This window comes from Daktulosphaira vitifoliae, unplaced genomic scaffold (genome assembly GCF_025091365.1).
Source record: "Daktulosphaira vitifoliae isolate Bord-2020 unplaced genomic scaffold, ASM2509136v1 Scaffold_4, whole genome shotgun sequence".
NCBI lineage: Eukaryota > Metazoa > Arthropoda > Insecta > Hemiptera > Phylloxeridae > Daktulosphaira > Daktulosphaira vitifoliae.
Window position 1 is genome coordinate 41,436,032 of NW_026099575.1, and position 12,294 is coordinate 41,448,325.

The 12,294-nt window shown below is 26.6% G+C and overlaps 1 protein-coding gene across 11 annotated transcripts in view; it reads left to right on the top strand.

The window, feature by feature from the left end:
• Positions 1-12,294, top strand: part of LOC126905634 (potassium voltage-gated channel protein Shaker) — a 75,053-nt gene that overhangs the window by 12,733 nt on the left and 50,026 nt on the right. For 10 of the 11 annotated variants that reach the window (XR_007704068.1, XR_007704067.1, XM_050685541.1 and 7 more), the window contains exon 2: positions 442-619. Coding sequence is in view for 9 of the 11 variants with exons in the window: in XM_050685541.1 (XP_050541498.1) it covers positions 486-619 (134 nt within the window). In the remaining 2 variants the exon portion in view is untranslated. Of the gene's footprint in view, positions 1-441; positions 620-6,966; positions 7,376-12,294 lie in introns of those variants that run through there. The other variant, XM_050685537.1, reaches the window with a different exon arrangement.

Sequence of the window (12,294 nt, forward strand, 5' to 3'; positions counted from 1 at the left end):
AATAAAAGATAGTTGTCCAGTTGTAATAATATTATTGTAGTATTATAATACTATGTATTAAAAGCTATATAAAAAAAATTAACAATAATGAAAAATAAAGCCTGTTCAAAACGAGGGGTAATAATCCCTCGACTCCCCCTTTAAATACTACTCCGAGATACTTTGTAAAGCGAGAGTGGTTGTGAATAAGTGTAAATTATAATCGAAGTAGAATAGTTTAAACATAAGTCGTGGGATTAAATTAATTTATTTTATATCTACAGACTTCCTTAACAAATTTGAAAAAACAATTTCTATTAATAGTTTAATATCAGTTCCCCGAGAACAGTGATCCTACGGACATAGTCCATTCTGTCTTGAATATATCTTTTAATCTAATACGAAGTGATAAATTATGTTATTTATTTTTAAGAAATTCTTTATTATAATTATTGTTTACAGGTTTGTTAGTCGTATGGTGATTTGCCATAGGGCTGGCCGCTATCATGTGGCATTCGGGTGGAATGGGCAGTCACGGTGGCGGCTGGATGAAACTGATGGGAATGGTGCACAGGGATCGGAGAACGGCACAAAGGCATGTACAGGATGCAGCTACTGCGCTTTTGGCTCCAATCGACAGGTAATGTTATTAGTATAACATAGAATGCATAAGGCCATAAATGATAATAAATGTGTTACGGTTTTACTATGAGCCGCATTATAACCTTTTGTTGTATATTAATGTGCTGGTTGGACATGGAAGAGTCCGATACTATAGCGTTAATAGCTTTAATGACACTCTATGATTTATGTAATGAGGTGGCTTTTTATAACATCATATATATATATATATATTATACGCAATATAAGTTTTTACAATATACTATTTTGACTAACAGGATAGTGGTAAAGGTAATAATACAACTAAAGATTATAACATTAACTTATTATGAAATAATGAGCACCATAAACATAATACTAAAGTTCTAAGCTTAAATAATATCATTATTCATACAACAACTATTATAATAGTTATTTTAACTTATATGTATAGATGCAATTTTGCGTAAAAAAAATATTATTTAATATTTAAATGTGTAAAATTTAAAAAACATAACAGGTTTGAATATAATGAATAAAATAATATTTTAAACATATTTAGCTCTAATATCAACAATAATAACTATTTTTGTTTTTTCCTATGATTAAAATTATATAGAAAAAATGAAGTTAGGTATTCGACAGCTGTGTTATCACTTGTGTATACTTAACACATACTGAAAAGCGGTTTTGTATAGCATTGTAACACCTCTCAAATGAAAAATGGTGACTTGCAAATTTTTTCTCAAATCGTTAAATATACTACTATTTTTTAAGGCCTTAAACAAACAAGTTCTTTTATTAACAAATATTTAGCCTTATATAATTTGTGATTGGATGCATTTGATAAAAAAGAGATAACTAAAAAAATAGATTTTGTTGACTTATTAAGTGACGGTAATTTTGCGTTATACAACTTCTATACAACTTTTATACAACTTTCATGGTTTTAATTGTCTTTTCATACAATTAAGTTTTACTACATTATCAATTGCGTGTCTACATAAGGGGCAGCTGCCCCAGAGCCAAACCAAAAATTGTTAAGGAGGGCATCAAATACAAAATGACCTAGATCGCTGAAATTATTAATAAACCACTGTGTGTTATCACAATTTTTGATATAAAAATCAAGTGTTCACCTACTGGAAAATTATAATGTATAACATAAAATAATAAATTGAAATTTGTGTGAAAATTAGTTATAAATATTTTTACATTATAATTACATAGAATTGTCCACAAAATATTTTAATTTTAGTAAATTAATTAATGTGATGAATGTGGCGGCATCAAAATATAAATTAATAAAAAACTTTAAAAGATAAAAACTCTTAATTTATGTTCATTTATTAGTGAAGTCAACCACTCTGTATTTTTGTACAGCACATTTTAAATATAGTCGTTACTCTAATATTCCTCTCAACTTAAAAGTAATATGGAGAAGTCATTTCTATTTATGTCACTGATAATAATCAACAATATTGTTTTTTTAAAAAATCCATGATAATATTTTCTTACTATATTATAATAACATAACTACTTCATCAAACTGATTACATGACATATTGTGCCTTTTATATCGTCAAAATAACGTGCACATGTGTTAGGGTCCTCAAAAATATAGTCAAACAAATAAAAACCAGTATTTCGAAACACTCGAAAATGGTTCAAATAGTTTGGGCCAAAGGGGAAGTTATAATAGGAAGATGATCAATACGCAAGCGGGTTAAAGCGTCACCTGGTACACGCCGGTTGTATCCGCATACACAGAGCGGTGAGCGCACGTGCAAGTACAAAAGGCAAATGCAGGCGAGTGGAAGGTACCCTCCCCTTTAGAGTCGCAATGCGTTAAACCATAACTCTTTTGCGGAGTTTTCAAAAGAAAATTAAATGTGCTAAACAAAGTTTAAACCTGTTTTTAAGTAGTTTTGGAATTGTTTAAAAATTCTGAAAGTTATAGCGCCAAAGGCAATAATTATAGACTTTGGACTCGGATACAAAGAAATACTTATCAGTACTACTAAATTGACAAAAAAATGTTGATTGTTATTTGAGAAAACAGAATAACTTGTTAAGTTTTTTAAAACTTAACATGTATATATTTTAATGTACATATACAAAGTGATCCATGAACCACTAAATTACTTATAAAATAACAATTTTGAGAATTTTTTTTTTTTTAATTTTTCAGTTGCATATAGTTATTGATTCGTATTCGAATAAATTGTTATTTAGGAGTATATCAAAATAATCTATCCTGATTTCATAAATTACACGAAATAATTATTGGACTTTACAGAATAATATTATTCCAAGTGAAATTGTTTATAATCTTTAAACGTTTTTAACTTGTAGCGTCAACGTGCATTAGCATATCTGTTGAGAGGTTATCGCTTTTTGCAACTGAGTATTTTACCACACTATGAATTTCTTAACATATCATAACAATCGTGGCTTCCTGCCATCTGCGTACTATTACACCGACTCTTACATTATACAGCACCCCCACTCAATAATTTGTGTATACACCCGAGTGATTTTTTATCGAGTTCAAACGAATCCTTTTGGCCACCACCATCGTGGTTTAATTTTTATAAATATAATCTATGTACCCTAGAAATAGACAGCAAACGATTCCATGATTAACCTGATGCAGTCTATTTTTAATGCATGTGCTGACATGCACGACAATATGACCGAAAAGATTTAATGCGGAGGGGTCGATTACGTATGAGCTCAAGTGTATATAATAATATAAAACGTACTAACACGTCTAGCCGTCTGGAAAAACGCCACTTTAATGCAACAGTGTTTGAATGGTCATAGTGTGTAGGTCGCAGGTCTAGTAAAGAATAATACAACTATTATATAAAAGTTTTTTGATTCTATTTAATAAAAACCTTTAAAGGTTATGTTAGAACTTTTAAAAGAACTATGCCGCTTGTTTCTTTTGTGTGACGTTTCTTTTATTACTCATATACTGTAAAAACGAGTTATAGAACCTTTATTGGTTATTTAAAAATTTTAAGTCATAAAAAATCAACAATATATAATAGCAAATTTAAACTATTTACAGATTTATTTGGACATTACTCAATCATTTATTTATATTTTCACCAGCTAATAAATACCAATTTTTATAGATAATTTGAAATATTTACATTATAGCATATAACTAAATTGTTGAGCTCATCAATAATATATCCCAATATGTCTTATGTTCTAAGTTTATTAATCGTTTTAGATATTAAGCTGTAGAATAAAAGCAATAAACGAAATACATTTTTACATTAAGAATATTTAAAGATTTCGTACTATTCAAAATTATGGTTTTTTATCAATAGTTTAGTAAATAATATTGGCTCTCAAATAAATGTAAATTTAAATCTCTTTCTAAGGCAACAATTCTATATTAAATCGATTTTTTAGTTTGATAAATTTAATATAAAGTTTTTTTAATTTTTAGTATTATTTTATTGAGGACGAATATAAAATTTTTCGAAGGAGCAGGTTATAAATAAAAATAACGATTTTTAGGCGGTAATTTTTTTTTGACCTGATTGACATTATTTTTTTGTTCATTAACTGTATTTTATACTATTGACACGTCTTAAAAGTGCTTATGCAGCCACCTTGCACCTTTGCTGAATCTGTCTATAGTTAAAATCAATTTGATTAACAAAACACCGACTTGGTTTTAATTTAAATTATATAATTTAATTTAAGTATTTTACTGCTCGATTTATTTTGAAAAACCAATGTTGAATTTAGTTAAATTCTTTTAAATACACTTTCATACGATTAGCTGCTTTACAGTGAGGATTATAACAAGTTATTACTTAGTATATTTGAAGGATATATCAAAGGAAGTCAAAAATGTACTAGATTATGTGGTTTAACACTTTATGACATTGATAAATAGTTATTTGAAATAAGTAGCAATTGGGCCATTTTTAACGTATTTCACTGGAAATTACTGTAGCTTGAAATACACAAAGTTCTAATCATTTAGTCAACTAATGTGTAGTGTATTATTTCATGTTACTTTATATCTATACATTTGTTGCAACTCATTGTTATTTTACTCACTTATATCTTCAATAAAACTTGAATATTATTTTTAATATATTAATTATTCTTTTTGATTGTTTGAGCAACATTAGGTTAAAAAAAATTACATTTTAAGGGGATATCCTATGATAAAAAAAGTTTATATAACCTGTATAACTTGAATACTTTTGTTACGTGATTTAAATTAATATTAAATATAGATCTAGATAGATAGATCTCCCTCAAAACAAAAATATTTACACAGAATAGATACAATTGCTTTTTGTTTGAAGGAGGAAGTAAATATTTTATATAAATGTATAATATATATCTGTATAAAAATAATTAAAAAAAATTAACTTTGCAATATGATTTTAGCTATTAAAATGGAAGATTTAGTACTCATATGATAAAAGTTACTGCGTTAAAACTTAATCCATCATTATGCCCGATTATAAATTGTTTATGAGCGGGGTCTATGTACCTAAGATATAAAATATAAAATTAATGAATAAAAAATAATATACAATGAAACCATAAAATTAGTTATATTTAACTCAAATATAAGTATATATAGGATCAAATATTATTGTTTAAATATTTATACTTAAATGTATGAATACTCATTGTAATTTTTAAAATACAAAAAAGTAAATTAATGTATAAAAAAATACATGTAAAACAGAAAAGATATATTATTTTTTTAATGATGTTTAATCAAAAATAAAAGTAATTCCATTAAAAGTATATACTTTTAAAAATAATAAAGTATATACTTTTAATGAAAATATTTATAAATTTATGTAAAAAATGTAAATGTATATTTTGTAATCGAGATTCACTTAGAATAGTATTTTTAAAGATAATAGAGTAAATTATAAAAAATATATAAAAAGTTGAAATATTATTTTAACTTCGATGCATGATTGAGAAGATGTTAATTGCACTATCGATCTTTTTTTCGTTTATCAAATTTTTGTGAGACATGAATTACTTAAAGTAAGTATAAGAGTACTTATTGTTCTATAATTCATGCCTTTGAATCTTTATATAAGGGTAGTGTTACAAGATAACATGAGTTTTTTTGTGAATCCGGTCAGTCTAGAGACAAGATGACCTCAAATTAAAATTTTCATTCATAGTTTAATGATTTTAAAAACGCTTAGTTATTACCGAAAATAGTCCAAGCAGCAATGTTTGCGTCATTACCGTTGGTTCATTACTCACAATATACCTAAAATATTGTATTAAATGCAAAAACTGTAAAATTGATATTGCATCAACAAGGGAAACAGTAATTATTATTATTTGACTCACAATTTCAATTACTTTTACTTCAATTAAGTACTATTATGGTTTGTTTGGTTTTTGTAATCACCTATAATCTTAAATTTTCCTGGAATTCAACGTAACATTTAATTATCTAAGGTAACGAATAAATTTAAACTGATTTCAAATGACTTCAAATTTTGGTTCATTTGAGTTTATGGGATATAGTTATGTAATCAGTCTATGTTCAACAGTTTCCTCTATTCTACAGATATCGTATACTAGGCCTCCTCTTCTGCCATCAGATGTCTATGGGCAAGTTTTGTATAATCTATTCTTAATCTATTCAAGATTATTATTTTTTTCGTTTGTATTATGTTATGGTCATTTGTCTATGAATTGTTCTCATTGATTTTGTTTTTTTTTTTATCATATTTTAGCTTCGAATGGCATTATTTACTTCTCCATTGCTAGTTTCTTTAGAAAAGTCATTTTCGTCAAAATATTTTGATAATACATCGCGTATGATGTTATTATTTATTGAAAACTAAAATAAACAAGACTTTTTGAACACGTGTTCTTTTTCATTTAGAAAGTTGAATAAGATATTTTGGATTTAATTCCATACCAAAATTGAAATCAACAAACCAATTGTAACGTAGATCTAAATTATAAACGAAGGGTCTTTAGCCTGCAAACAAAATTTAAACGTTCGCGCGTCTAGCTAAAATAAATAGATTTAGATAATTAGATCCTATAAACTACACTAATAATAATTACGCCATTTAAACGTAATAATCTTTATCAATTTTATGAGATATGATTAAAGTATAACTACACAATTAATGTCAAATGTTTCATTTAAGTAACTGGTTACATAAACACAACAGAATATACACAGCCGTGTGGGTCCGCTTTGCTAAGTGTGTGAGTATTTTTCAGCATATTATTATATTTAAAGGATAGGAAATTTGGCTTGGGTCGCGGTGCTAAATTTAACGAGTGCCGTTGTGTTGTCGGCGACGGCCGTTTGTAAAATAATACTATATGGCGACAATGGTATACTGGGACACGACTACAACGCTACGATAGCTCTTGTTTAAGTACTACGATCGTGGATTTAGTTTAATGTATTATTAGGCAAAAAATAAGTAGTTATGTCGAATAGTGAATAGTTTATACGATATATTCAGACAGTATAGCGAATAAGTTTTACAAACAACCATTTGTGTGTTGCATAAGTGTTGTCAGTTTTCAAAGCGTTTTGACCGTCTGTGATAACAGTTATTGATAACTGTTGAGCGAATCCATAAAATATCAGAATTTTTTTTTAGTTTACGTTTTTTTTATTGACATGTGAAATGTGTAAGTGGTGCGTGTGACTTGGGACCTAAGGAAAACCTCCGGTCCCGATATGTATTGACCGTATTGCCATGTCATATTCTTATTTGTCGTCTACGTACACTGCAACTAGAAGGTATTTATGGAAAATATATTCTTAGTTAGCGCATACATAATTTTATTTAATTAGATCAATAACAAGGCTGCTGTCTATTATTATAACACATTTGAATAACAGAACATTTCCAGTAGATGTTTTTGTAATTATTTTTATTCATAGTTAAATGGAATACAGAAATTAAATAGATTTTATCCTTTTGAAAGTGAGTAATAATTTAACTAAAATATATCCTAAGGGTAGAAACGTACGATATATTCAAAGGAATAAAAACTACAAATTTATAAGAACTTTATATAAGTATTTATTGTCCATAGAAATAGCATATATATATTTACAATACTTGTTTTTTACACATTAAACGTATTTACTAACCGAGTATCATGGGGGTAACAAAAAAATAGGGATCACAAACCTATTGGGTAGTAGTGCCATTCTCTCATTGTACTATTTTTATTAGTGTAACATGACTGATAAAAATTAAAAAAAAAAATATGTATAAATATAAATTAATGTATTTTAAATAAAAATAAGTCTTAAACACCACTAAGCTGGAGTAAGTTTAATTAGTAATCCATAAAGCTCATTTTGTTACAAGTACCTCAACAGTAATCAATAGTACTCTAGATAATATCTAAAGTTTAGTGTATGTGGATACAATTAATGAAATTATTACTTATAATTAATTCACATTTGAAGGAAAGACTATATTTTTCTTCAGTTTTGTGCTAGTTAGCTTATCGCATATAAATTTTTCTGGACAACCTCTACACATTATTCAAAATTGCCACTTGTAAAATATGTTATTTTTGTCAGTACAAACTAGGTTATATAATTTATTAAATGTGAAATTGTTGCTCGTTTCTCGGTAAAACTTTTGATCTCGGTGGATAATTGAATGCACTTATTTTCATAGTTATTAACCGTGTTTCGACGACCACATAATTATTTTTAATGTTGCCGGGGCTTTTGATACGACCGAGGTTTGGCCGAATTTCAATCAGTTGTTTGCTATTAACCGAGTTGTGCATTCCTCTCATACAAGATCAGATAGCATTGTTTAGTGAGATAGCCGTCAACACAAAGTTGTTTTTAAAAATGATAAATTATTATACACACTCGGATTTGTTTCTTTGACAATTGGTCGACGTGTTACTATTTAACAAAATATTTGGCAAAAATTATATAATCCTTTATCTTAAAATATAACGCTACCTAAGTAGTTTTACTTGAAATTAATGGAAAAAATGTATTCCGGATTTGTGAAATTACTAATTCTTTTCCATACCGTTCTGATTTTAATTAAAATCAACTATGCCGGCTTGACACATTAGTCTTGCAGTGATACTTTGATTTGATTTATTTATAAAATATTCTATTTAAAATTTTTTTTTCTTATAAACGGCAAGTCAGTTAATTTACTTTCTTTTTTACATAACAATTATTGATTGATGGAATATTTCACTTTTTTAAATAAATTTATCATCTATGGTTTCGAGATCAATAATTACAATAAGCCTATGTAACCTGAAAACGTACATTCATTATCAAAAGAAGTTTAATGCCGAAAGTCTATTTAAAGTTAAGACGGTAAATTAATCTTACAACACAATATCCCCAGCGGGTCAATATAAAAGCGGACAAGATAAGTTTATTAATCAAATTACTCTATTCAAAAACGTTATGCCTTCCTTCGGTTGTTTTTTAAAATAAGTACATCATCCATGAAAACTGATTTTAGGTCAATGATGTGATTGAAAATAATAAAGTAATAAAAACAAAATTATTTTATTACAATTTATTAAGGTTAAAAAACACGCGTTACCTCACTTTACTAAAGAAAAAACTTTTATGATTAAAATTTATTTTACTTTAGTAGCAAGCATTTAGCATATATTTCACTGTTGTTATATACAATAATACAATTATGACCTTATACAATGTCTAAGCTTTGAGATATTGTAATAATAACAATCAATTTTACACTATTTTTCGCTTAATTTATTGACACCTACTTTTCATTAAAATTATATCAATGACACCGGAAAGATGCATTATAATTTTGGCCACCTCGCACTATTGAGATGGGATATGAATGTTTTTGGCATGATCTTTTTGTTTTAACGCTACTTTTAAGTGTCGAAAACTGATATTTTGAAAAGTATATGGAGAGGAACAGATCTAAATCATAACTATAATAACTTTTGATCTGTTTAACATTTAAATTTTTTTTATTTTTAATCATTTTTTTACATACTTTGACTACATTCTAACTTTTTATTAGTTATTTTTCTTTATTGTAACAAATTAATAAAAATAACGTTTTAATTAAATGTTATAGAGGTTTTAAGATAACCTTTTTATAGAATAATATTCTATAAAATTGCCTAATATAATATATTATATTAAAAAAAAGAATTGTTGATTCAAAAACTCTTAGTTTAGCTCAGTTGTTACATTTTCTACAACTTTTTGAAGCTTGTTAAATTTGAAATTTTTCTTATATCCATTTATATACTTATATCAAATGATAAATCTTTCATTAAGGTATATGAAAACAAATGTTTTGTAATTTTAATCCTTACAAATTGCAAAATTAAAAATTAAGCCACAGTAAGAGGCCTCTGTAGTAAAATGCGTGAAACTATAATGTTAAATTTTAGTGTAATTATTTTAAAGATTAAATGAAATATAAATAAAGACAAATGGTATTAATAAATTAAATATTATCTATTCACATCCGGTAAAATTTGGTGACATTTAATAACACTATTATAAATGATTATTGCCTTAATTGAAAAATTAATAATAATTTTGACAGATGATTATTTAGGCAATATATCTTCAATTTTTTTTATTTATTATTATTTTTTTTGTGTCTGTTACCACTTTTTCTCAGCTCTAACCGAACCGATTTCTTTTAACAATACGTCAAAAGATCACAAATCGTATCTATTCGAAGACATTACCCTCAAAAATTGAAAAAATTTCCCTCGTTCCCCGTAAAGGGGGGAAATCTCCAAAAAATTACAAATTTAAAAATCGCTAATTTTCGAAATTTTTTCAATTTTTTTTTACTTAAAATTGCCATAACTTTTTCAAAATTGAACAAATCAATATAATTTTTTTTTAATAGATGCCTATCATTTGGTGTATTTTTTTTTATAAATNTAATAGATGCTTAATGTTTTTACCTATCATTTGGTGTATTTTTTTTTATAAATTTAACCCTTTACCAGCCCACAGGGGGGGATTCAAAATGATAACTTTTTCAACTTAACTTTTGAAAGTGTTCCGGAAGTACTGACACTTTTATATATATCTTAAATTAAAGCTTATGTAATATACTTTAATATAAAAAAAAAAAATTTTGGACTTTATTTTGTCTTCATGGTGAAAATAGCTACCGTATTCAAAATTATGTTTTTTTTTTTGTTAAAATTCTTGGTTTTGTATTTTATTTTATTATAAGGGTATTACATCGATTTTTATAAATATTATATCAATCTAATTGACATAGTATAAAAAATTAAACATATTTAAATTTTTTGTTTCTTTGAAGTCGAGAAAAATAACTTTAAAATTTGAACTAGCTAAATTTCCATTTTTATTAAGTGACGAATGAGACGTACGGTTTCTGAGACGGTAACAATTGGGTCTTTCATGCCTTTGGCACTAAATTTATTCTTAATTCTTTTTGAGTTAGAAAAAAATGTTTAACTCATTTGATTTTTATCTCATTTAGATTCAATAACTTCAAAAAATATCAAGGATTCCATTACTGTAGTCTCCTCTCGTGAAAAAAAATTCATATTAATATTATTTTACTATGTGGTTTTTTTTTTGTAGCTATCATTTATTTTCTCAGCTTTCCCTTAACCTACTTTATTGACAAATTTTTTTTTTAAATTAAACACTATCTACAGATTCGCATCGAAGCGTTTATTATGATAGTGATTTTAATCACAATCAGATATCATCTATACTGGACCCAACTATGCCACGTCACCACTGTGCTGCGAACCCCTCCTTGTGCTGGGTTTTTTTTTAATTTCAACTTTATATTTCTTTAACTTTATGAAAAGATTTTTCTTGAAGTATTTTTTTAAAAATACATTATGTGTCCGTTTGTAGTTGAGGCATCATAATCCCCCTCCCCAAAAAAATATAATACATTTTTCTAATGCACATTTCTTTTCAATTCTAATTTAATGTCGTTATTACTTTTTGATAGATATACAAGTCCATTTTTTTTTCTTTAAAATAATTTCAATGGATGTATACATATTATACATACTTTTTTAATCAACCATATTCATTTGTATAAAAATTAAACCTTTTCAATATAACTTTTGAAAATGTTACGGAAATTTTGCCTTCTTTAAATTTGTTATGTATTAGTGTTTGTATAATATACTTTTTATTGTTATTATTGAAGTTTTGTCAAACTAAAAAAAGTTATTTTTGTAAAAAAATAAATATTTATTTTCGTTTTGGTTTTATTTTATACTCTAACTTTTAGCTTCGATGCGCAGCTGAGAAGGTATTAATTTTATCATGATGAGTTAATTTTTTTTTTTGTGTCCGTCACTACATTTTTTCAGCTTTCACTGGACCGATTTTTCTCAACGATACGTCAAAAGATCATAAAACGTATCTAGTTGAAGTCATTACCTTCAAAAATTAAAAAAATTTCCCTCGTTCTCTGTAAATGATGATAATCCCCCAAAAATTTCGATTTTTAAAATCAGTAAACTAAATTAAACATTCTTTACATATTTGCATCAATAATCATTACAGTGATTTTAATCATTGTCAGATATCATTATACTTGACTCTACTATGCCTTGTCCATACAGTGTTGCGACCCCACTGAGCTACTGTTTTTTTTCCATCAATTAGTGCTTATAATATTAAGTATTATAAGAATTAATTGT